General features: G+C 42.3%; 1 protein-coding gene across 1 annotated transcript in view; it reads right to left on the reverse strand.

Moving 5' to 3' along the window:
• The window catches only part of LOC117370570 (sphingosine kinase 1-like), a 35296-nt gene extending 11635 nt beyond the window's left edge, over window positions 1–23661 (reverse strand). Inside the window, exons 1-2 of the mRNA XM_055221792.1 lie at window positions 23241–23661; window positions 8162–8308 (exon numbers count right to left, since the gene is read on the reverse strand). Coding sequence (XP_055077767.1) covers window positions 8162–8308; window positions 23241–23661 — 568 coding nt within the window. The remainder of the gene's footprint in view (window positions 1–8161; window positions 8309–23240) is intronic.
• Window positions 23662–27699: the final 4038 nt, after the last annotated feature.

Genomic DNA, 27699 nt, shown 5'->3' on the forward strand with positions numbered 1-27699 from the left:
TAGCTACATCCATTTATATATACAGTCCAAGAGTGGAACTCAAATTAGTTAATTAATGTGTGAACCCAAACAGATTGACTTACCATAAACAAACACGCGTTCACGACTCTTTCATTCATCTGGAACGTTGAGTGTAGTTTTGTACTTTTACACAGGAAGGTTCAGAGGAAAAGAAATTTTCTCCAAATAGGTGTGATTTCCTGCATTTACCAAAAAAAAAAAAAAAAAAAAAAAAAAAAAAAGTTCCAATAGGGGCAGTAAAAGTCTATTAATTTGTGGGGAGACATTTTCAATATTTTTTTTTTCAGGACATTTGAACTTTTTTCTCATTTTCCATGTCTGGAAAGCAGGCAAATTATTCTGTAGGTTTTCCAGAACTTCCAGGATGTCTGGGGACTCTGTTTGATGCATGCCTATAACTCTTGAATTCTTTGCAATTTATTAGAACTTTACTATAAACTGTATGACGTCATTTGATTAACAGTAAGGCTAAAGACATATAATGCTAGTTAGCTGGTGCAGAGCCTCCATTAGATTAACGTCTCTGTGCACTGGCCCTTCAAATAAAGACTAAACAAAATTTAACCATAGAACAAAATGACTGAATGTGAGCAAAAACACACAAAAAAAACACTGTACATCTGAGTCCCGTGCACTTTAACCTCTGACCTAGATCTTTCCCATAGACTGTATATATAAATGGACATAGCTAACCCACTAGCTACCACGGTGCAAATAGGAAGTGATCATGGACACGCTTCCGGCTCCATCAACTCTGACTCCAATTCACTTTATATGTAAAAACTGTGTCCTCTCTCTGTAACTGCTGCTGTCAGACTCATCATTTTGGTCTTAAATGTTCTTATTAACCCGCTCTACATGATCCTGGGGTTTTTATTTCACTATTGTGTCTGTAACTCAAGATATGAACATTAATAACAGACAGGTGCCTTCTTTCCCCGAGGTTGCTCCCACTAGTGTTAGCAACAGTTGCTAAGTGCCCACTCCCTGCTAAACCTACCGTGCGGGTGGGAAAGAGCGTTATCTTCAACAGCCTTGCTCCAGACTGACTCTTTGGTTGCTATGATACGCACGATCAGAATTCCAAATATCGAATTCAGGTACAAATTGGTCCCTATAACTGCTAGCCTTGATGAATTTCATTTGACTGGAGCCAAACACTGTGGGTCACACTCACTCAGTCCCCTTCTTTATATGGTCTGTGGTCTTTCCTCACACTGCCAAACACTCTCTCTGCTCTTTCCCCTTCGTCAGACTCTTCATTGTTAAAGAGGCAGCAACGTGTTCCCCATGTAATGCCTGCTCCACGTCCACAGAGACGGATCGGATTTCTCAAGACTTTGTTGTAAATCCAGCTCCACAAAACTCCACACAAAAGAAGAATCAATTCACCCGAAGAGGGAGGGACAACGGCAGAGGAAGGGATGACGGTGACGCAGAGGAAGGGATTACCGCAGTGAGACCACATTTTTTCAATGTTCAATTTCAATTCAATTTTACTTTTTACAATGGCTAACGTTATGTAAGGCACATGCATACACACACATAGCAACATACACATCTACACACTCAGTGTTTACATACTACATACAGAAGTGTATATTTTACACATATTTCTGTTTACATATGCATGCACTATATAAATGACCCTGTGAAAAACATCGAACCCCAAAAACCTGTACAAGCTTATGGAATGGGCTCCATCACCCTGTGCAAAACACACCATTTCATAACTTGGCAGGTAGCTGTGTTTAACTTTTTCCTTTAGAGTTTGACATTCTGTTTTATGAATGCGGAAAATTATAAGAACAGAAAAAAATGTATAAATAATTGAATAAATGAAAAAATAATACAGAAGAGGTATATATACTGATATAATTAAATGAAAGAAAGAAAAGTAATATTAATAAAATAAAATAATAACAATGATATGAATAAAAATATAGTAATACAATGAAATAAGATTAAAATAAAGCAAATACAATTTTTATTAATTGAAATGCAGGGTTCTAACTTTGTGTTTCTTTGGTCACTATATATATATATATATATATATATATATATATATATATATATATATATATATATATATATATATATATATATATATACACACATACATACACATATATATATATATATATATATATATGTGTGTGTGTGTATATATATATATATATATATATATATACACACACACACACACATATATACACACATATATACATACACATACGTATGCATACACACATATATATGAGCAAAGAGAAAACCCATTGCAAGGAGAACTTGAGCTGCCCTAAGTTGGTCAGCCACTATAATTTTCCAATAGTTTGCATTTTAGATTTCTTTTAAATATAGGTAATGAGGCAAACTTTTTAATATCAATGTTTAATTCATTCCATATTTGTGGACCTCTATAACAGACACTAAATCTGGTACATTTTACCTTTCTAAATTTCCAATTTTAGGAGTCCATATGTGCGGAAGAGTGGATTTGTTAGAGAGTTTGGCAAGGACCAGGTGATCGCACTTATGGCTTTCTTTTGTAATACCTGAAATTTTGCAGTGTAAGTAGGATAAGTGGTTTGAGAAAAAGTGAGTTTGAATAGTAGCCCTGAAATTTGTGCTTATAGTTGGCACTCCCTAGTGGACATATAATTTGAGAAAGTTGTTTACCAACAGAGGCAAAGAAATTATTAAAGATATTAGATAGGTTAATATTTTCATTTAGTTCATTCTGCACCAAAGTATCAGCAAGGACTTAAGCTTTACGTGTGCAGTCGTATCTTATTTAACACCTTCCAAGATTTCTTTTGATCCCCAAGAGCATTATTGAATTTAGCGGTAAAATGTATTTTTTGCTTCTTCCTATTATTTTTGTCAATTTATTTTTGAATTTTGTTTACACCGATTTGTTTCGGGTGTTAGGATTTTTGATATACTGCTTATATAGTTTAATATTATTTTTATAGACTGTAGAATTCCTTTTGTTATCCATGGTTCTGCATGTGATCCATTCTGTTTCATTAACTTTTCAGGAATAATTTTAGTAATAGAATCTGTTATTTCAGAAATGAATGAATTATACGCACAGTTGGGGTCTGACGTGATAAATACTAAGTCCCACCTTTTGGTTTGAAGAATCAGGTTTGCCACGGTTCTTTAAAACATTCAAGTTTCTCTTTGCGCATAGGTCAGTTATTTTGTTATTCAGTTTCATATAATGTGTAATGAGATAATAATCTGTGATATCTGAGTATACAACCCTTGATTTACATTCGATATCTTGTATGTTAGTTATTATGTCCAAAGTTGACTTACTTCTTTCTGTAACATGAGTATGTTTACTGATAGTTGAGAAAAATGATGAGGAGAAAAGGGTGTTGAGAAAGTCTGTTCCAATGTTATCTTCTTTAACACACACGATTATAAACAGAGTGCACTTCAATGAGAGAAAGCTTTTGTTTCATTTCATTTTAAGAAGATTATTAGAGATTCACTGATCGAGCTTTTTCAGTTCCCATGCCGATTTCTGAGACTAAATACAGTATTTATTTACTTTAAGTAAAAATAAAAATAATAACAATTCCAAATATGCAACTGGGCTCAGTATTCCCCCCATAACTGCTGGCCTCAATGAGCTTCATTTGACTGGAGCTGAATGCTGTGGGTGACGTCATACTCAGTCCACACAGTGACTCATGATGATCCTATTTTGTATTATTTTGAACCAAACAAAGAGCGACTCTAAAAGTTCCCGCTGTGTCCTGTGGTTCTAAAACGCATCACAAGCTTCACAAAACAACACAACGCAGACGTCCAGCGGTCACATAAGTCTTTAGCTACTGTGAGGCAAAAGATAGACTCTCGGAAGGATCAGAATTTTGGAAGAACCTAAGTCAAACGGTGAACTGGCCTGATCTCAGTGGGGCCATTGTAATATTTTTTTTTACATTTGAAGCCACATGGAAATGAATGAAGTGAAACTAGTTGGGAGATTTTGAGTATTTATCGCATCTATCCTTATGTGTATGACATAACAGAAAGCACACATGTGGGTCAGAGGCAGGAGACAACACGGAGAGGATTTAACAGAGGGGTGGGGCTTACAGCGCTGAGGGGGCGGGGCTTACACAGCTGAGACAGATAATTTATTTATCATTTTAGATGCAACAACACTGGCTTATTAACCCCTTAACATTCCAGGTCATTTTGGTGAAATTGCCTTTGTTCTGACCTCTCCAAATTAAAATGATCACCATTATTGAACCCTCAGTAGTAAATACACAAGTTTGGGGTCTATAGTTTTACCCACAGGTGTCAGAATCACTGTAAGTATGTCTGCTGAGCATTTATACACTTTGGAACACACATAAAAAATAATTTTTCTCATCCTCGCCTAAATTGTTTTGTTAAAATGAAGGTGTAGAAAGCTGCAGTAGGTAGCTTGGGACAAAAATACACCATATCTCAACTGAAAATCTTGTTGACCACTCACAATTCAAATTTGAGGTCAATACCTATGAAAATGAGTTTTACACTCATTTTATCATCAGTAAGTCCAGGCCTCTCCAAACCTATCCAAATGGAGACATTTGGAAAAAATGCAATAACTTTTGAATGCTTCAACCCACAGTGAGAGGAATCTGTATCTGAACACCCAGCTGATCTATTACTGTACATTCATATATCATATCAAAACACAATATAAAATGTATATTTGTATATAAAATATAGTCAAAACAAGTGGTATGGGTCAAAACAAATATATATTTACAAACCACACACTGTAAACAGTGAACAAACACACACACTTCAAAATGTAAACAAGCACACACTGGAAACTAAGAACACACTGTACATGATTGTACAGTGTGACAGTCATTCTGTGACAGTGGCTCAGTGGTTAGAGCTTTGGTCTAACCTGAAGGTTGGAGGGTCGAGTCCCGCTCGGACCAACTTCTTTCATTGTGTCCTTAGTTCTGTCATTGTGTCCTTAGGCAAGACACTTCGCCCAAGTGGTGTGCGCGTGAATGATTGGTGGTGGTCGGGGGGGGGGCGCAGATTGGCATTAGCTAATGCTAATGATTACACATGATATATTTGACCCACAATTAAGTCAATAGCAGAATAAATCATGCTTATCGATCAGGAACAGCATCCAATCCATCAAAACATAAGGTCCTCTGCTCCTGAGTCCACCATGAGATCGTCACTCGGTTCCACAAACTGCTCCTAGTCCGAGATGCCTCTAGTTTAACTTGTAGAAACATCCACAGGGTCCTCGGTCGCGTACTTTGTTTTGTCCTTTTTGTCATGTTTAAACCGCAAAACTGCTGCAAAACAGTGCGCAAAATTACGCAATTACGTGTGTATAATTTTACGAGCAGATCTTTGCATCCAGTCTCCTCCTTTTACGCGCACAGAGTACGCTGTGCACGTAAAAGGAGGAGACTGGATCTTTGTATCCAGTCTCCTCCTTTTACGCACACAGCGTACTCTGTCTGTTTAGGGGAAACCATTGCATGTCATGCATCGTCGTGTTCCGATGCTCATTGTCTTTAAGGGGAAAACATCACTAAACATGTGTAATGTAACTGCTTGATTCTACAAGGGGGAGAGTGGGGCGTACTCTTTCAGTCATCTGTAGCACTCATTCAGTGTCCGGGGCTCCAGTAACCCATAACCCCCACCTTATTGGCCAACTTTGGTGTCAATCACAAGCTAACAAGTTTGTTTCGCACTGAAGAACAAAGTTGGTGCTGTCAGAAGTTTATTATGCTTGAAATCAACAAAAGAAATGCAAAAAAGTGACAGCAGATTTCACTTTCCTGCAGCAGATTGGACATGGAGGATCTAACTTCTTTTGTAGACATAATTTCTTGACTGGATTATATTCTCTGGACATGTACGGAACGAATGAGACCAACTTTGTGTGAATATGTTGATGTTTGACAGAACCAGAGCGCTTAAAGGTAAGTTTCCATGTCCAAATCCACATTTCTGACTTCTCTGTAAAAACGGCATTCCTGTCAGCACTGTGGTGCTGTGGTGCGGGCCGTCGGAACGTTAAGGGGTTAAGGGACTAGGGCTAATTAAAACTACGTCCAGAGCCCAGAAAATGTCAAAAATCAAGTAGTAAACACAACCAGACATGCCAGTGACCGGTATCAGAAATTAGAACTTGACGAGCTCTAATTGTGACCGAAGACCCCAAGAAAAAAATCATGAAAGACGACTGGTAGCGCCACCTCAAACTTTGATTTTCATGGAGCCAATGCGAGCCCAACCCAGAAAAAAATCTAAAACTCACACCAAAATGTCAGGACATGACAAAAATGATATTATGGCCCTGCCCTAAACCATACAGGAAGTCTGCCATATTGGATCAAACCTGGGAATGACACAAGCGCACACCCTCCTGCATTTAGGACATGTCCTCGCACAGTTTTCATTGCAAACACTTCAAATTTTGACAAAACCCACTAAACCCATGTGCAATTAAAGAAATGTACATTTTTAGAAAAAAAATCTTCTTCACACATTTCTTTTTTGGAAAAAGCTGATACAGCGTTTATGCAGATTTGTGAGCTGGCCACAATGATATGCAAATCAAGATGGTATCTAACAAAATCTCTAGCCCTCTTCAAATATTATTTCTAAAAATTCTTCAAGCAATCTGTTTGTCGTGGACTTGTGAAAAAAATCACAAGAGCCTCATTTGTGATGAAACACAATGTTTGAAAATAATGGTTGAAAAAGAAAAGATCCATTATTATTATTATTATTTTAGGTATTCAACCCATATGTTCAAAATTGGTTAAAATTTCATTTTTTGAAATCTGTGTGAAAAAATATTGAAAAATGGCTCAGTAGTGCCCCCTAATAACACCAATTCATTTTTTAAACAAAGTTTCTCATAGACAGTTGAAATCTGGCAGATCCTCCTTGACATACTGAACAAAAAACTAAAGAGGACCTCATCTCTATTTGCATCATGGTTAATCAGAATGAAAATAAAAAGTTTGTCATAGACCATTGAAATTTGGGACACATATTCCATTCATCATACTGAATAAAAAAACAAATAAGGACCCTGCAGGCGTGAGAATGTCAGAAAATGTCTCATTGGAATGAATGGAGTAGTATTACATAGATCATTGTTTTTGCATATGTATGTATATATATATATATATATATATATATATATATATATAAAAATCATACATCGTTAGCCTGTTTTACAGTGGCTTTCCTAACGCTATGCTTGTTCAGAGTTTGGGGTAAAAGATTTTTATACAAGTTTAACGCTGATGTTACTTCATTTATCCTACAACATGGGGACTCCCTAAATTCTCAGCATTTCCACCATGGCTTAGGGTTCTGTATCAATCAAAGCTAAAATAACTACTGTGTTTTCCCTGGAGAGAGTTTATTTCATAATCAGATGTTAAGGTTCGGACTAAACTTGCCTGTTCCTAAACCTAAACCTGATCCTCACCCCAACCTTAGCCTCACGTGAAAAAATAGAATGTCAAAAATCAAGCATAATCACAGTCTCAGAGTGTCCGTTTAGTGTAACCACACTCTGTATATATTCTTATATATGTCCACATGTCTATGGACATAACTGTGTTTGGGGAAATGGAGCCTCTGATGCATCAACAGAAAAAAAAGTTATAATTTAGGTCTAAATTCACTTTGTCTAGTCAAAAAGTATGTTTTTTAGACCTGAAAACAACAGCTCAGGTGAAAAAGAACAAGTATTATTATTCTATGTTGTTTCCTCATCACAAAGATGCAGATGTATAAACACATATTTAACACACAAACCCAGAAAGTGCCCCACTGTGTTTATAAACTCCATACACCTTCACTAGAATTATTTGGATAACTTCAGTCCTAGAATTGCCAATCTCTACTGAACTGAAGGTAAAAGGAGCTCTTAAGTTAAAAACTACCACTTTATGACATCACATGGTGGAACAGAGCATTTTGAGTTTTGGAAATGTAGACAGACTAATAATAAAGTGTTACTCAAGGGTTACTCATCTGTGAATGAAACAAAACACAACTGATTTTCTGATTTTGAGGAGGGAACAGCATTAGAACATGACTTTGCACAGCCTGGACTCACCTGTGATGAGCAGAGAGTGTGGAAGCCCCGCCTCCTGGAGCATTCTCTGAATGTGTGAGTTGTACAGCGACAGCGCCTGGCCCCGCCCACTCTGCGGATTCACCAGGACCAGTGTGTGACGATGCAACGGCTCACTCATCAGCAGCCCTGCACACATACACACAGTAGCTACTCACAGTCTGTTTATCACTGTATAATATAAAACCAAACACCAGCACAGGTCCATTTGAAACATTAAAAACAAGCACAGGTGTGATTATAAATGTTTATCTCCACATAATTAAAGTGCTGCAGTGGCTCTGTCCAGTTTGACATGTCCTTCAAATGGATTCAATTATGGGGAAGTAAAATAACCAAACTATATTAATAACCACTTTTTAGATGGAGACAATCATGAGATCTTATTTTTCTCCACCTCTTCTCTCCCTCCCCCTCTCCTCCTCTCCCTCTCTCTCACCTCTCCTCCTCTTCTCTACTTGTCCCGGGTCCTGACATTTCTGTCAACGGGCCTGTTTTATTTGTGCAAAGTCGTTCTGTCATTACTTGAGAGATAAGTAACAGCTACATCTGGTTCAGTTCTGTCTCGCTTTATTTTTGTTTAAAGTAAAAAAATGCTGTTTCCGGTCTCTGCTACGGTATCGGTTGGTATCGGCGGATATGTGACACCACACTCTTTGTGGAGCCACCTGAACAGGTCTGACAGATGAATGAGACAGGGAAAGAAAGAGTTACAGAGAAGGAATGCAGAGGAACAGGTCAGAAAATGGCTCCCACACCCCACCTCACCTGCATGTGCCGTACAAACCATCTTATTCAGCCAAGTGAGTTAGATATATCTGAATAATTACATTACATAATTATAGTATTTAATAATGACATAATTAGATCAGAAACATTACAAGAACATAGTTTACTATCTGAATGGACACGCCTTTTAATTCAACCAAATGAGCAGGAGTCCAAGCATTCCTGACAGAGCAGTGATGAAAGTGCACGAGAACTATGAGATCACCGACGACTCACTCACATTCAACTGAACACCCAGTTTAATCATTAAGAAGCATTTTCATGATTTTACACCAGAGTCTGTGTTCATTCTATTCAAGTTTTAGCATTTCTACAGCATGTTTAAGACAACTTGAGCAGAACCAAAGGGCTTCACATAAAAGTAAACACAAATCATATATACAAATAAGATGATACACAGGGAAAGAAGAATAAAACTCCCAGATGTCCTGTCTAGTGTTAAATGCCAAGGAGAAGAAGTGGATCTAGTGTTAAATGCCAGGGAGAAGAGCTGGGTCTAGTGTTAAATGCCAGGGAGAAGAGGTGGGTTTTCAGTATGCTCTTAAACTGCGTTAAAGACTGAGAGGATCTGACAGGCAGAGGGCGCTGTTCCATAGTCTGGGCATTGCCTCAGAAAAGGCTCTGTCACCTCTGGTCTTCAGCCTGGCTTTGGGCACAGCAGCAGGAGCTGGTCAGCTGACCTCTGACCTCAGGGCTCTGCGTGAACTATTGGGGGACAGTAACATTTATAGGTAGTGAACAGGCTTTTCACATTACCAAGTGACACGTTTCAGTTTGCAGTCGTGGTAACAGAGCGGTAAACAACAAGGAGCCATGCATTCTGCAGTTTTAACACATTTTAGCATTTAGCCTTTAGCATGGCTCCCCATTGTTTAAGGCTTACGGACAGGCTTTTAAGCATCACATATTTAAGCATGTTGTATTACTGAGCTGAAGCAGGTCTAAGAGCAGGGTCGTTCCCATGGTCCTTCATCATGAGCATCCCCAGGGATGTGAGGGAGGTAAAACAATAACAAAGTGAACATATTTTAGTGCCTTCCAACGCACTGAAGTCTCACCCACAACAGACCTATATCAGAACATGTATTTGCCCTCCATATCACACCATCTTTTGCGATCACTTATTAACTTGTTCTGGCCTGTCTCAATGAAGCAGACATAAAAATGACTGATTCTGGGTGAGTGTCAGACAGAGGGTCATAAATCTCGGGGCCCCTCTTGTCTCGTGCCCTGCTCCTCTCTGTATTATTTAAATCCTAATCCCAGTGAGCCTCTCTCCCTTCTCCAAACAGGTCCCACTCTCTCTGCTTCCCGAGCTGTCATTAGCCTTTGGCACCGAGCCAAAGAGTGGTACCTGTGGATCATTATTTATATATCTGTAATATATAGAAAATAAAGAAAGTGAAGGAAGTGCGTACGCCACAGTGGGCGTGGACGTTGCAGTGGGCGTGGACTATCCGACCATTACGGTGTACTTTTTGGTAGGTAGGTCAGAAGGACCGAAACGTTGTGTGAATAAAAGTGAATCAAGAGTGAGACAGTGTGCGGGAGTTTTTGTAACCTTTTTGGTGAAGAGCAAAACGTCCTTGAGCAGATGATGGTGCAAACACTGATATTATCCCCACAAAACTATTTGAAAAAAATTTTTTAAAAAAGGTTCCTGGGAATTTCCAGTCTCCTCCCGATTAAAGACAAGGAGCTGCCTCAGATCAGGGTGTGGTAATCGTCAGACAATCACCAAAGGAAACAGATGAGAGAGAGCAGCCGGAACAAACACGTTCACTGCAGGATCCTGTCAAGTTTGAAACAGACAGAAGAGAGGAAGAGGAGAGACCATAGACCCATATATAAATGGACATTGCTAACCTACTAGCCGCTGCGCTCCAAATATAAAGTGATCATGGGCGCACTTCCAGCTCCATCGACTCTGGCTCCAATTCACTTCACATTAGAAAATTGTGGTCCCTCTCTCTGTACCTGCTGCTGTCAGACTCGACATTTTGGTTTTAAAATGTTCGTATTAACCCGCTCTACATGATCCTGGGCTTTAGCAACAGGTTTGATTGACAGCGTTGCTAAGGTGTAGGCGGCAAGGGGCCTTTAACAGCCTAGCTCTAGATTCTTTGGTTTCTATGATACTCGTGGTGGAAACAGCATTTATGTCCTTTAAACTAAAATAAAATTAGACAAAATTGATCCAAATGTTTAAGTAGCTGTTTCTTATCTCTCAAGTAATGACAGAACAACTTTGTGTAAATAAAAGTTCAAACATTTTGAGACTTTTTGGCCCGACTGCGACCTGTACATAGTCTCATTACATCAGTTTATGCATCCAAGCAGGATATTGACTGAACCAATATTTGGAAGCCAATATCCGACACTAGTATCTGATCGGTGCAGGCTTTCAATGCTACACAAAAAGCCATACACTTCCATACACAGCCGCTTGTATACAGTTATCCCTTCACAAAAGACGTTGTAATGTTCTGCTCCAGTTCAAAGGTTCAGAGGTTTGTAAAACCACATTTTTAAAACTTTTTTCTTTCCTATATAACTCCATATATCTTTCTTCATATATTTGATGTCTTCTGTGTGTATAGAAAATGCAGAATGTAATAAAAATACATAAAATAAAAATATCGAATGATCGTATGACCAAAACTTTCACTGGCGGTGTACAATTACTTTGACTACAGGCCTGTAACAGTAGGTGGGGCTATTACGGCAAAGTTCATTCTAAAGTTTGTTTTATTCAACAATAAACCCGCTACGTGCTAATTAATATCCATAACGTGGTCATTTTAAGCCCTAAAATAGCTAATTAAAATGCAAGATTCCGTGAAATGTTTTAATAACATTGTGGTTAATAAGGTTTCAGAAACAGATTTTAAATAAAACTATAGGTCTTGCTGCCATTAGTTATCGCGTAGCTGATTATCCCCGACCAAGCTTTCAAACTTTTAATATTAATTTTTATCGTAAAGTCTATGAGAAAAATGAGTGTGATATTTGGTTGTGGAATAGCAGGGCAGGCGTTACTGCTGACCTCCATTTTGTGTTCTTGTTTTTTTTCCAAATGGAGTGCAGACATGTCATTAGACTGGACTAGATAGCTGCATGCTAATGCTAAATCTGCACTGTGTGTGGCTTTGCTCTTTTTGTGTAACCTTCTGCCCATGACATACAGCTCACACACATAGAGCACCACACACATACTCACACACACAAAAACACCCCTGCATAGATATACACAAACACAGCTCACACACACACACACACACACCCACACAGCTTACACACATACACACACACAGCACACCCCTACATACACAGCTCACACACACACACACACACACACAGCAAATACACACACATCCAGTATCACCCATACAGTGGTGAAACTCCCCTTCATTACAGAGTGTGTAAATCAAAGAGCTCGCAGACGACACAGCAGAGCAGCGCTTTACCCCGTCTGACCACAGAGGGCGTGGTGGGAGGGAGGGGCTTGAGGTGCTGGTGGACTACACAGCAGAGTGGCGCTTTACCCCATCTGACCACAGAGGACGTGGCGGGAAGGAGGGGCCTGATGTGCTGGTGTACTATACTGCAGAGTGGCGCTTTACCCCGCCTGACCACAGAGGGAGTGGTGACAGGGGCATGAGGTCCTGGTGGCCTATATTAAGAAAGACTTCACTCACACTGAGGACAGCATTCACTGCTCTGCACAGTGATCCATAAATTCAAGAGGAGGAGGAAGTACGCTGTTACTGAAGTAAAAGTACAGATACTGGAGCAAAAAAGTACTCAAGTAAAAGTATCAAATTAAGTAAAAGTATTAAAAATGTACAGCACTACTTTTACTTTGTTACATTTCACACATATGCTGGACTTGATGACAACCACAACTTTACACAAAAACTCAAAAATGCCTATCTGCATTTTCTATCGCAATTGTTAAACACCAGGGCTGTCAAATGAAGGAACATATCATTTTTGCACATTAGAGTTTGAATGCTTGTGCCAGATGCCCTCCCCCTTCCTGATCACGTACTTTTGACATAAATGTAGTCCATAGCTGCTCCTTCATTCCAACTCATTCTGTGTCAGTGGCATAGACTGTATACAAAAATGGACAGAGCTAACCTGCTAGCCGCCACGTTCCAAATAGGAAGTGATCATGGGCGCGCTTCCAACTCCATTGTCCATGCCCCTTCTCTCTGTAACTGCTGCTGTCAGATTTGTCCTTTTGGTCTTAAATGTTCATATTAACCCATTCTACATGATCCTCAGGCATTAATTTCACTGTTGTGTCTGTAAATCAAAATATGAACATTAATAACAGACAAATCAGGCACCTTCTTTCCGTGAGTTCACTCCCACAAGTGTTAGCAACAGGCTTGACTGACAGTGCTGCTATGCGCCCGCTCCCTGCTAAATCAGTGGTGTGAGCAGGAAGGGACGTTAACAGCCTCACTCTGGACTGGCTCTCTGGTTGCTATGATACTCACCTTCCGAATTCCAAATTTGGACCTCTGCTATAGCAAAAGATGAAGTTCAAATCTGTCAACTGGACAAATTGTTGTTAAGACGTTTCGCTGCTCATCCAAGCCGTTTCTTCAGTTCTGGTCAGATCGCTGGTGGACACTGCCTTATATTTATCTGAAGGGAGGGGCTAACCACACTGAAACTGTAAACATCTATTGTCTCCAGTTTCAGCTGAAACCACCCTATTCAGCCCTTAATGACCCTGCTATTGTTCTCTTTGTCTGGGTCTGAGGATGGAGTTGTAGATGGGGGAGAGATGATATCTAAGGCCCCCAGTCCTGTTTAAGGAAGGATTGTCATTCCTAAAAAAAATAGCTTCTTTAACTCAAACCATTTCTTTTCTCTGGCTAAGATCTGAACCTCACTATCTTGAAAGGAGTGGTTAGTATCTTTGAGATGGAGATGTACGGTGGACTGGGGTCCAGACGACCGCAAAAACCCCTCTGGTTGCAGCTGAAACTGGAGACAATAGCTGTTTACGGTTTCAGTGTAATTAGCCCCTCCCTTTAGACAGATATAAGGCAGTGTCCACCAGCAATCTGACCAGAACTGAAGAAGCGGCTTGGATGAGCAACAAAATATCTTCACTCCTACAAAAATTTGTCTAGTTGACAGATTTAAACTTCGTCTTTTGTTATGGATCAGACCTGGATGACTGACGGATTACAGAGACATGGAACTCTGCTCCAAATTGGCCCCTATAACTGCTAGCCTTGATGAGCTTCATTTCACTGGAGCTGAACGCTGTGGGTGACGTCACACTCACCTAGTCCACTTCTTTACACAGTCTGTGGTTAGTGGTGATGTTTTAAACATTGGTCAGGCCTGGACACCGAACAAACCCAGCTCATCATGACGTTATGTGTGCTTGTGTGTGTGTGTGTATATATATATATATATATATATATATATATATATATATATATATATATATATATATATATATATATATATCCCTCCCCGAACCGCCACCTTAACGTGGTGGAGGGGTTTGAGCACCCGAATGATCCTGGGAGCTATGTTGTCGGGGGCTTCATGCCCCTGGTAGGGTCACCCATGGCAAACAGGTCCTCGGAGACGGGTCTGGCTAAGAGCGGTTCAGAAGCCCAACATGAATAGAGAAACAACGAGGCCAGTTACGTCGCCCGGACTGGCGTTACCGGGGCCCCACCCTGGAGCCAGGCCTGGGGTGGGTGCTCGGCAGCGAGCGCCTGGTGGCCGGGCCTTTCCCCACGGGGCCCGGTCGGGCCCAGCCCGAAGGAACGACGTGGGGCCGTCCTCCCGTGGACCCACCACCTGCGGGAGGAGCCATGAGGGGCGGGTGCGGAGAGATCCGGGCGGCAGTCGAAGGCGGGGACCTCGACGACCGGATCTCCGGACATGGAGACTAGCTCTGGGGACGTGGAACGTCACCTCGCTGGGGGCAAGGAGCCTGAGCTTGTGCTGGAGGTTAAGCGTTACCGGCTAGATATAGTCGGCCTCACCTCCACACACAGCTTGGGCTCTGGAACCCAACTTCTTGAGAGGGGTTGGACTCTCCATTTCTCTGGCGTTGCCCGCGGGGAGCGGCGGCGAGCTGGTGTGGGCTTGCTCATTGCCCCACAGCTCAGCCACTGCGTGTTGGGGTTCACCCCGGTGAACGAGAGGGTCGCGTTCCTGCGCCTTTGGGTCGGGGACAGGTCTCTCACTGTTGTGTCGGCCTACGGGCCAAACAGCAGTGCAGAGTACCCGGCCTTCTTGGAGTCCCTGGGAGGGGTACTAGACAGTGCACCAACCGGGGACTCCGTTGTTCTCCTGGGGGACTTCAACGCCCATGTGGGTAACGACAGTGACACTTGGAGGGGCGTGATTGGGAGGAACGGCCTCCCCGATCTGAACCCGAGCGGTGTTTTATTATTGGACTTCTGTGCTAGTCACAGCTTGTCCATAACAAACAACATGTTCGAGCACAAGGGTGTCCATCGGTGCACATGGCACCAGGACACTCTAGGTCAAAGGTCGATGATCGACTTTGTTGTCGTGTCATCTGATCTCCGACCGCGTGTCTTGGACACTCGGGTGAAGAGAGGGGCTGAGCTGTCAACTGATCACCACCTGGTGGTGAGTTGGATCCGCTGGCGGAGGAGGAAGCCGGACAGACCTGGCAGGCCCAAGCGCATCGTGAGGGTCTGCTGGGAACGTCTGGCGGAGCCCTCTGTCAGGGGGGTCTTCAACTCCCACCTCCGGGAGAGCTTCTCCCTGATCCCGGGGGAGGTTGGAGACATGGACTCCGAGTGGGCCATGTTCTCCACCTCTATTGTCGATGCGGCTGCTCGTAGCTGTGGTCGTAAGGTCTGTGGTGCTTGTCGCGGCGGCAATCCCCGAACCCGGTGGTGGACACCGGAAGTAAGGGATGCCGTCAAGCTGAAGAAGGAGTCCTATCGAGCCTTGTTGGCTCGTGGGACTCCTGAGGCAGCTGATGAGTACCGGCGGGCCAAGCGTGCCGCGGCTCGGGCAGTCACAGAGGCAAAAACTCGGGGTTGGGAGGAGTTCGGGGAGGCCATGGAGGAGGACTATCGGACGGCCTCAAAGAGATTCTGGCAAACCGTCCGACGCCTCAGGAGGGGGAAGCAGTGCTTCACCAACACTGTTTACAGTGCGGGTGGAGAGCTGCTGACTTCGACTGGGGATGTTGTGGGGCGGTGGAAGGAATACTTTGAGGATCTCCTCAATCCCACTGTCACGTCTTCCGAGGAGGAAGCAGAAACTGGGGACCCAGAGGCGGACTCGTCCATCACCCTGGCTGAAATCACTGAGGTGGTTGGCAAGCTCCTCGGTGGCAAGGCTCCGGGGGTGGACGAGATCCGTCCTGAGTACCTCAAGTCTCTGGATGTTGTGGGACTGTCTTGGCTGACACGTCTCTGCAACATCGCGTGGTGGTCGGGGACAGTGCCTGTGGAATGGCAGACCGGGGTGGTGGTCCCTCTGTATAAGAAGGGGGACCGGAGGGTGTGTTCCAATTACAGGGGAATCACACTCCTCAGCCTTCCCGGTAAGGTCTATTCCAGGGTACTGGAGAGGAGAATCCGACCGATAGTCGAACCTCGGATTCAGGAGGAGCAGTGTGGTTTTCGTCCTGGTCGTGGAACACTGGACCAGCTCTATACTCTCCATCGGGTCCTCGAGGGCTCATGGGAGTATGCCCAACCAGTCCACATGTGTTTTGTGGATCTGGAGAAGGCATTCGACCGTGTCCCTCGTGGTGTCCTTTGGGGGGTGCTCTGGGAGTATGGGGTCCGGGGCTCTTTGCTAAGGGCTGTCCGGTCCCTGTATGACCGGAGCAGGAGCTGTGTTCGCATTGCCGGCAGTAAGTCAGACCTGTTCCCAGTGCATGTTGGACTCCGCCAGGGCTGCCCTTTGTCACCGGTTCTGTTCATTATATTTATGGACAGAATTTCTAGGCGCAGCCAGGGGCCGGAGGGGGCCTGGTTTGGGAACCACAGGATTTCATCTCTGCTGTTTGCAGATGATGTTGTCCTGATGGCTTCTTCGAGCCAGGACCTGCAGCAGGCACTGGGGCGGTTTGCAGCCGAGTGTGAAGCGGCTGGGATGAGAATCAGCTCCTCCAAATCCGAGGCCATGGTTCTCGACCGGAAAAAGGTGGTTTGCTCTCTCCGGGTGGGTGGTGAGTCTCTGCCCCAAGTGGAGGAGTTCAAGTATCTCGGGGTCTTGTTCACGAGTGAGGGAAGGATGGAGCGTGAGATTGACAGGCGGATCGGTGCAGCGTCTGCAGTGATGCGGACGCTGTATCGGTCCGTTGTGGTAAAGAAGGAGCTGAGCCGGAAGGCGAAGCTCTCGATTTACCGGTCAATCTACGTTCCTACCCTCACCTATGGTCATGAGCTCTGGGTAATGACCGAAAGGACAAGATCGCGGATACAAGCGGCTGAAATGGGCTTCCTCCGCAGAGTGGCCGGGCGCACCCTTAGGGATAGGGTGAGGAGCTCGGTCACACGGGAGGAGCTCGGAGTAGAGCCGCTGCTCCTGCACGTTGAGAGGAACCAGCTGAGGTGGCTCGGGCATCTGCTCAGGATGCCTCCTGGACGCCTCCCTAGGGAGGTGTTCTGGGCATGTCCCACCGGGAGGAGGCCCCGGGGAAGACCCAGGACACGCTGGAGGGACTATGTCTCTCGGCTGGCCTGGGAACGCCTTGGGGTCCCACCGGAGGAGCTGGAGGATGTGTCCGGGGTGAGGGAAGTCTGGGAGTCCCTGCTTAGACTGCTGCCCCCGCGACCCGGCCCCGGATAAGCGGAAGAAAATGGATGGATGGATGGATGGATGGATATATATAAACACCAAAGATATAAAAATGTGCAGGTTACCAGATTTAAGAGGAAACATATAAACATATTTCCTGTTGTCCTGTTGAAAACCCAGCACATACTCTGAAGGCACAACGCTCGTTTGTGGTTGCTGCTGTCGGCCAATCACAAAGCAGACGAGGCGAGGCCCCAGCTGAGAATAGTAACATGGATTCCCCCGGTCATGTGCAAAATAGAGGTTACGCAGTGACATCATTTAATTCAAAAAATGGCTCTCCACAGACTGAGGCAGAACTATGAGCAGAACAGAGGAAATGTGTTTCTTTGATTTTTATTTTTGTCCATAGAGCCGTTGATGAGCTGTTTTCACCTCATCAAACACACAAACACACAGACTCAGAAACATGTTCTTTAAAGTGCCCATATTACAAGATTTTTTACATATTGTAATGTTGTTTCCTTGACACAAAACACACCTGGAGCTGTTTTGTTTAATGTTCAGTATTGGTGCCCTAACAAAAATAATGGTGTTTGCTAAAGATCGATCAATTATGCTAACAAAAGCAATATGCAAACTTTGAACTAAACACATAACTCAACTGGTTTACGCAGAAAAAAGTCCAGAGATGTGTTTTCTGTAGGTTTATTTCCATAGGCCCACACAGGCACATTCTGGGCTATGTGACCCGCCCACCTGTCCCACCAGGGGCCACAGACCAAACCAGAAACAGAAAAGATGCTGAGGTAAACAAGAGTAAATTAGACTAAATATATGAGCAAAACATACGAAATATGAACAGCAAAAAAAATATTTTAAATATGGAAATCAACCCCAAAATAAATTGGCAAACTCATTTTACATAAACAAAAATAACAAACTGATCTCAGAACAAATAAAAATAGGCAAATAGCTGCCACACACACAAAGAGCACACACATAACACACACATTCACAGACTCAAACCAACCTGCAGATCAGTGGACAAACGCTCTACCAACTGAGCCACGGTCTACATGTTAAAAGCTCCTTTGATCTTTAGTTCTGTTCAGTTCAGGTTTGAAATCATCCAAATGATTCTAGTGAAGGTGTATAGAGTTTTAAGAACACAGCACTTCCTGTATTACCATGACATCACAAGGTGGAACAGAGCATTTTCAGTTTGAGAGAAGAACTGAGCCTAAATATGCAGGGTTTGTGTGTTAAATATGTGTGAATGAAACAAAACACAACTCCAGGTCTGTTTGTGACGAGGAAACAACATTAGAATAGAGATCAGAGAATGGAGTAATGTGGGCCCTTTAAAACAGTGTAATATGGGCCCTTTAAAACAGTGTAATATGGGCCCTTTAAAACAGTGTAATATGGGCCCTTTAAAGCTGTAATGTGGGCCCTTTAAACCAGTGTATAATGGGCCTTTTAAACCAGTGTAATATGGGCTTGTTAAACCAGTGTAATATGGGCCCTTTAAACTAGTGTAATATGGGCCCTTTAAAACAGTGTAATATGGGCCCTTTAAAACAGTGTAATGTGGGCCCTTTAAAACAGTGTAATGTGGGCCCTTTAAACTAGTGTAATATGGGCCCTTTAAAACAGTGTAATGTGGGCCCTTTAAACTAGTGTAATATGGGCCCTTTAAAACAGTGTAATGTGGGCCCTTTAAACTAATGTAATATGGGCCCTTTAAAACAGTGTAATATGGGCCCTTTAAAACAGTGTAATATGGGCCCTTTAAAACAGTGTAATGTGGGCGTTTTGAAACAGTATAGTTGGGTTATCTGTGGGCGTGTCGCTGTCGGACAGGTGTGAGAGCGATCTGTGGATAATGCTGTTTGTATGATTTGTGCTGGGTTAAAACAGGTCAGGTCACTGTCTCGGGTTGAGCTCCTGGTAATGCGCACTTACTACAGAGTTCTCCTTTCTGCGTTCACAATGGGCCAGTGTAAGGTTCCAGTGGATCTTATCTGCTCAAGAAATATATTGTGTAATTTGGCAAACACTGTGAGCTCTTAAAGGTCCTGTATTACACAAAATGGACTTGTGAGCTTTAGGCGATGTGATAATGCTTTTTCCTCATCACAAACAGACCTGGAATTGTGTTGTGTCATGTGGTAATAGAGGAAGTGCTCCACTGTGTTTTTAAATTCCATACGCCTTCACTAGAATCATTTCAGCCGTAGAATTGCCAATCTCTACTAAACTAAAGGTAAAATGAGCTGTTCACTTGAAAACTACCACTTCATGACATCACAAGGTGCAACAGAGCATTTTGAGCTTTGGAGATGTAGACACACTAATAATAAAGTGTCAAACATGTGTGAATGAAACAAAACACAACAGGTCTGTTTTTGAGGAGGGAACAGCATTAGAACATGGCGTAAATCTTGTTCTAATGCTATTCCCTCCTCAGCTGCAAAGCTCAAAATGCTCTGTTCCACCTTGTGATGTCATGAAGAGGTAGTTTTTTTTTTTAAGTTAACAGCTCCTTTTACCTTTAGTTCAGTAGAGACTGGCAGCTCCAGAGGTAAAATCATTCAAATGATTCTAGTGAAGGTGTATGGAGTTTAAAAACACAGCGGAGCACTTTCTGTATTACCACTTTGTGACATCACAAGGCAGAGCAGTGTTTACAGATCGAAAGAAGAACTAAATATGCAGGGTTTGTGTGTTAAACATGTGTGAATGAAACAAAAATACAACTCCAGGTGTGGAGGCCTTATGCAGAGATGACATACAGATATGATGTTTGCTGCTCAACGCGTGATTTTTCATGTCTTTCATTCTCCCATATGTTTATTTACCATTTTGAAATGACTCTACAACGGCAGTGGCGGCCATATTGTTTTTATTCACGCAGTGCTGAAAGGTTAGGGAAAGAGCAGCTGACGACGCAGGGAGCACATCTGCCCCTCAGCCAAGTCCCACCGGGCCAATCCCATAACCTTTTGTTTCTGCTTTATATTGAAATTAATATTGGTGCAGATAGACCAGCCGTCTGCAGCGTTTAACAGCAAAACAGCCGCACTGGCCCATTTCAAACCAAGTCAAAGTCAGAAAGAGATGTACGTTTTTTACAAGTAACGAGACAAAGTGATTAACAGATTAATTAAAAAAAAAAGTACATCAACTGTTTGCAGCTATTAACACATTATAAAGGTAGGTATCATTTGCTGAAGTGTTTTTAGGAAGTTTTGGGATTTGAGCAAATGTGCAATTTCCTGCATTCTTGGGTATTTTATGTGAAATATTTACCCTACAAAACTATTACTACAGTGGTCCTTCACTATATTGCGGTTCACCTTTAGCGGTCTCGCTGGTTCGCTGATTTTTTTTTTTTTTTTGTGCAATGTTGAATGCTGTTTTTTACAGTGTATGAACGGGCATTGTGTTCTGTGTCCTGATTGGCTAAGGGACGTGCCATGTCTCCTGTACAGTACAATGTGTTCAGCCAAATTTACATAAATCTTTGATCGTATTGTGACTCTGAAGTGCTGTATGTTTGCAAGTTTTAGCCCCGACAAAATCCACAATGTCGATGAAATGTTTTGCTACGACATATTTCAGAAACGCTTTGGAATTAAGTGTTTCCCTGCATGGAGAGGCACCACTGCGGATATATGTGAGAAAATGTTAATGCTTGTCTGAGAAAAGTGTATAAAGTGTGTGAAGATGGGTTTTACAGCCTTAAAACATATATAATAATTGTAAAAAAATAAAGCTAACTAGTTTGCACATTTTGACTATTGCAGGTTATTTTTAAAACGTAACCCCCGCGATAAACCAGGAACCAATGTAATTCGATTTTATGCTTGATTTTATGCTCGATTTTATGCAGACCCCTGAGATAGTCTCACTACATCGAGTCACTCTTAAACCAGGCGGAGTCATAAGTGTAGCTGTGGAGACGTTTGCACGGTCAGACCGGACACATTGGCTATAATTACATAGGGGGAGGTCAGATTGTGTTGCCATATAAAACACAACATAAAGATAAGCTAGAGATTCTGTCATAGGCTCCAGGTGTGTTTATTCAGACCTGGCCAAAGCAGACTTGCCCTAGGTACGCATTATACACTATAAAAGAAAAATAGTATCCAGGGACAAAGTAACAAAGTAAAAGAAGTACTGCACATAAAGGTCCTATATTACACAAAAGTGACTCTTGTGAGCTTTAAGTCATGTTATAATGCTGTTACCTTCTCAAAAACAGACCTGGAGTTGTGTTTTGTTTCATTCACACATGTTGGGTAACCCTGTATTATTAGTCTGTCTACATCTCCAAAGCTCCCCCTTGAACCGGCACCTTAATGTGGTGGGGGTTTGAGCACCCGAATGATCCTGGGAGTTACGTTGTCGGGCGCTTTGTGTCCCTCGTAGGGTCGCCCATGGCAAACAGGTCCAGGGGGACAAGTCAGACTAAGAGCGGTTCAGAAGCCCCCATGACGAATTTAAGAACAAGGCCAGTTACGTCGCCCGGATAGGCGTTACCGGGGCCCCACTCTGGAGGCAATTCCAGGTCTGAAATTATCCAAATGATTCTAGTGTAGGTGTATGGAGTGGAGCACTTCCTGGATTACCACAAGTTGACATCACAAGAGTGTCTTCAGATCGGAAGAAGAACTAAATATTCACGGTTTGTGTGTTAAACATGTGTGAATGAACTAAAACACAACTCCAGGTTTGTTTGTGATGAGGAAATGACAAAGGGCCTACATTACTGGATACTTAGTGTATATTAGTCTATACTTTTGACTTTTACTTAAGTACATTCTAGAGCAGTATCTGTACTTTCTACTCCTCTACATTTTTAAATTTGAAGTATTTTTATTATTGTGTGAGACCTGAAAAGGCTGAGTGTTTATTTTTAACACATTCAAAAGTTGAACAACACAAGAATATACAAATAAAAACAGATAGAAAATACAATTGTTTCTGTTGAATAAAATTCAGCTCATATCTTTATAAAAATCACCACATTTGAAGCTTTATAAGACTCAAAATCTGCAAAAAATACTTTTACTTTTTACTATTTAAGTACATTAAAAAAAAACAACAACAACTATTTAAGTACATTTTTTACTCAGTATATTTTCCATGTGGTACTTTTACTTTTACTTGAGTATTGTTTTGCTGTGGTATCTGTTATTTTACTTAAGTAACAAAATGGAGTACTTCTTCCAGCACAAATGTTTTTTGTTTTTTTTACTTTTTCCAAAAAACAGTCACTTTTCCCTCTTTCTTGCTCTCTCTTTCTTTCTCACTTTCTCTCTCTCTTTCTTTCTCTCTTTTCCTCCAGGCCAACACTTTTCCCCGGCCCTTGTCGCGCTCTCTTTCTTTCTCTCTCTCCCTCTCTCTCTTTCTTTCTCTCACTGTTTCTCTCTTTTCCTCCAGACCCACATTCTTCCCGGGCCTTGTCGCGCTCTCTTACCGTCTCTGGGACCGTGTTTCCGCGCAGACCTCTCTCGGACAGCCCGGGCCCACTTGTCCGCCTCTTCCAGGTTGCAGCGCGGGTCCTGCAGAGCCGCGAGCCGAAAGCACTGCTCCACGCGCTGCCTGGATGATCCGGATCCCACCCAGCGCTTCTTCAGAGGGTAAAAGTACGCGGTGAAGTAGGCGGCAGGGTCCGAGTCGTCCCCGCAGTGCGCGCGGGACCCCACGCAGTCCTCCAGCCTCAGTAGCACCTTGTTCCACGGGACAGGTGCGGAAGACAGTCTCTGAACCACCAGCTCCTGCTCCGTTAAACTCACCGCGTACCGGACTCTCCTGTTACCGGCGGCCGTGAACTCCCCGTACAGGGTCACGTGCGGGGTCACGGGGCTGCAGTCCGGTGGTGCTGTGTCCGGCTCCATCCTGAGCGGACCGAAGCACCGCGCGCCTCCTCACATCGCTGCTGAGCGCACAGTTTGACTCCGTACGCGAGCGCACATTGGACACTAACGTCGGAGTGAAAGAGGGAGGGCACGTTTCAGGCGCGCGCTCAACATCCGGTTTGATCTGTCAAAATAAAACATGTTGGGAAATAAGTGAACATACGGAGCGGAAAAACTCATTCTGGCGTGACATTAGACAGTGGTTATCTCTCTAAATTCCAAACTTCACACATTTAAATGTTAATCATATTTTATATTTTGTGAATGATGTGGATAGAAATGTAACTGAGCCTGTGAATATTATTTTCCTACTGGACAAATACCACATTCATTGTAGTAAATGAAGAGACTCTATCTCCTGCTTCAACATTCTATGAAAGAATTTACTATTGCACTATTACTCCTATTGCTCTTGTACTATTGTACTCCTCCCTGAAACAGCTTAAATCTGTCTGTTGCAAGAAAATGTTACAGTCAATGTCCCACGTCCTTTTGTTTTCATTTTGGTTTTACAATCTAAGTATAATGTGCTCCTGTTTTATGCCTTAATCTCCATATTATTTGTTATGTGTCATTTCATGATACCTCATGTACAGTTACTCTTTCATTTGGAGGTATTCAGATTACAGTTACTTTACTGAAATTTAAAAAATAGCCAACATTACGGCATTTAAAAGTGGTGGAATGTAGCAAAGTATTGTCCTTAATTACATTTTTCAGGTATCTGTACATTTTACAGTGTGTACTTTTTACTTTTACTTGAGTACATTTGAAAGCAGTATCTGTACTTTCTACTGTACCCCATTTTTGAACACTGAAAAGTAAAAGTACTTCTCATACGATTTGAGGGGTTATTTTTTCCACGTACGTGGAAACATCCTGACTCAAGTTTTCGAGTTCAAGCTTCGGCTTTGAGCAAAACAAAAATAAATAAAATTCAAAAGATACATTAAGAAATTGATTCATATTATTTCTGTTGAACAAAATATGTCTAATTTTTTAATCAATATTACTACATTTACACTTTAACAAATGAATAACACTCAAAATCATTGTGAAATACATTTACGTTTTACTCTTAAGTATATTTTTAATAAATAATAGGTACTTTAATACTTTTACTTAAGTAGATTTTGTCATGTATCATTTTTGTGCGTTTTACTTTTACTTGAGTAACTTTTTACCTCTGTATCTGTACTTTTACTTAAGTGGTATTTGATCATGTCATGTACTGCTTCAAATTCAGGTGCTGTGGTGAAGGAGGTGCGTCGTTTACTTCTCCAGTTTGTGGTGAAACACAGAACAAACAACCATACATTTTTTTCAATCCTGTGCTGCGTCTTTACTGTATCATTTAAATGCAAATTTGTGTAAAATCCACTGCTGCTTGTGTCTGGATGATGTGGACCTGTCACAGCCTGAACGCATTTACCCAGAATACTTCAGCCTACTCAGAATACTAACTTAGAGTACAGTTTAATTTGGTGGTAGAGTAAAGTTATTTTTCTGAATTCAAATAAACACATGGCGGTGCTTCATGGTGTCATTTTGGCGTTGAACTGCACAGTAATTAGGCTTTTATGTCATGTTTTTACAGTATACACGTGCAAAAGTCTATGGGCCCTCGTCAGACTAAGAGCAGGTCACGTGTTTATAATGACCTTATGTGTGTATTTTCTGCTTTGATTGAATGTTCTGTGCGCTCCGTGTGCTTTATACACTTACACGGTCCGCAGTTGGCCCGCTCATTCAGCGCTGGGATTCTTTTGAAGTTGTCTAGCGCCATCTACTGGATGGATTTTTGCTTCACACAGAACAGTCTGGGACATCATTCAGATTACAGTTACTTTACTAAATTAAAAGGTACTTCATCATGTAATTTTGGCTTTGAACTGCATAGCTGAGAAAAAGCAACGTGCGTGTCTGTGTGTGCGTGCGCGTATTAGTGTGTGTGTGTGTGTGTGTGTGTGTGTGTGTGTGTGTGTGTGTGTGTGTGTGTGTGTAGGTGGGGGTGTGTGCGCGCGTGTATCGGGGTGGGGGTGTGTGTGTGTGCGTGTGTGTGTGTGTGTGTGCGCGCGCGCGCGTGGGTGTAGGTGTGTGTGTGTGTGTGTGTGTGTGTGTGTGGGTGTGTGTGTGTGTGTGTGTGTGAGTGTGTGTTTACACCCCTGAGCTGCACGGAGGTACTTTTGACTGGCTATTTTACAAGTTAGATTAAAACATTTCAATCTTTAGTTATATCAATAGAAACACAACTGGACAAGGTGATGAGAGCAGGGTCTCATGTTGTCAAATGCGAGTCACCAATAGCTGAGCCCAGGTACACCCACTGCCCAGGGGCCCAGAGACACATTCTGCTTAAAGCCCCCTGAAAGCCGGTCCTGATCAGAGTAAACAAACTCCAGGTTTATATGTGACGAGGAAACAACATTAGAACATACATCGGAGAATAGCGTCATATGGGCTCTTTAATTGCACTAGCTCCAATCACCCAGCAGGTGGAACTGTTGGGCTTACAGGAAAAAAGCAGCCTTACGTGCTAATTAACATGTAACGTTCCCAAATGTCCTGTATTATATTTGGTTCAGTAATTGGACTAATGATCAGCTGACAATAACACGCTGCGAAACGTCTCATTACAAGAGAGAGGGTCCAGTTTAATGGCACATCTGTACGAGTCACGTGACAGGGCCGGGAACTAACTCAGCACACGCGCTCATACATGGACGTACTTCATCATGTCATTTTGGCTTTGAAGTGCACAGAATTAGTGAGACTGTCTGTGTGTGTGTGTGTGTGTGTGTGTGTGGGTGTGTGTTTGTGTGTGTATTTGTGATTATGTGTGTGCGTATGTATGTATGTATGTATGTATGTGTGTATGTGTGTATGTGTGTATGTGTGTATGTGTGGGGGTGTGTATGTGTGTGTGTATGTGTGTATGTATGTGTGTGGGGGTGCGTGTGGGGGTGCGTGGGGGTGCGTGTGTGTGTGGGGGGGTGTGTGGGGGTGTGTGTATGTGTGCTTAATATTCAGAACACAGTGCTCAGAACTCAGTTACTACAGTGTCATACTCCGCGTATGACACTGTAGTACTGTAAAGCACAGCAAAGAGCAGGAGAGAACGAACAGATCGTGACACAGGGCAGTGAACAAGAAACACTTTTGCTAAAGAGACACTATGGAAAACATTTTAACAGGGATGTAAAGAAAGGCGGATATAGACGGAGGTAAAGTCACTCGAAAAATAAGACGAGGAAGTCTGATGAAGCGTATTTAGCGCTTGGCTTCACCGTGACTCCGGTGGGACACGAGGACAGACCGGTGTCTGCTGTGTCTGAAAATGTTGACAGTATGTGGACAGTATGAAGCCAGATAAGTTAAGGCACCACCTCATTACACCTCAGTCACGCTGATAAGACGCTGGAGTTATTTCAGCATAAACGTGCCAAATATTGCCAACAATAATCCCGCTTTGTGAAAGTCACTTAAAGCAGCAAGCACCGAGCATCATGTAAGATGGTGTACCAAATTGCTAAATTACTTGTTTTAATTTGATATTTATTTAATTTTAATGTATTATTTTGATATGTATTTAATTTTAATGTATTATTTTGATATGTATTTAATTTTAATGTATTCATTTGATGTTTATTTAATTTTATTTTTTTTATTTGATATTTAATTAAATTTCATTATATCATTTCATTTATTTATTTTTTTCGGGAAATTTAGGGTAACATAAATGTGGCTTTTAGGGTGGAATTGCTGTGAGGACTAACCGTGGAAACATGTAAAAGGCGCTCCACAGAATATGGGCTCGGGCCCAAAGAAAAGACCATGAGCCCAGCGTAACTCCGGCAGACAATAAAAATGTTTAGTGGATTTGTCTGTTATTAATGTTCATATCTTGATTTACAGACACGATAGTGAAATAAAAACTCCAGGATCACGTAGGCGGGTTAATAGAAACATTTAAGGCCGAAATGACGAGTCTGACAGCAACAGTTGCAGAGAGAAAGG

This window comes from Periophthalmus magnuspinnatus, chromosome 1 (assembly GCF_009829125.3).
Source record: "Periophthalmus magnuspinnatus isolate fPerMag1 chromosome 1, fPerMag1.2.pri, whole genome shotgun sequence".
In the NCBI taxonomy this organism is placed as follows: Eukaryota; Metazoa; Chordata; class Actinopteri; order Gobiiformes; family Gobiidae; genus Periophthalmus; species Periophthalmus magnuspinnatus.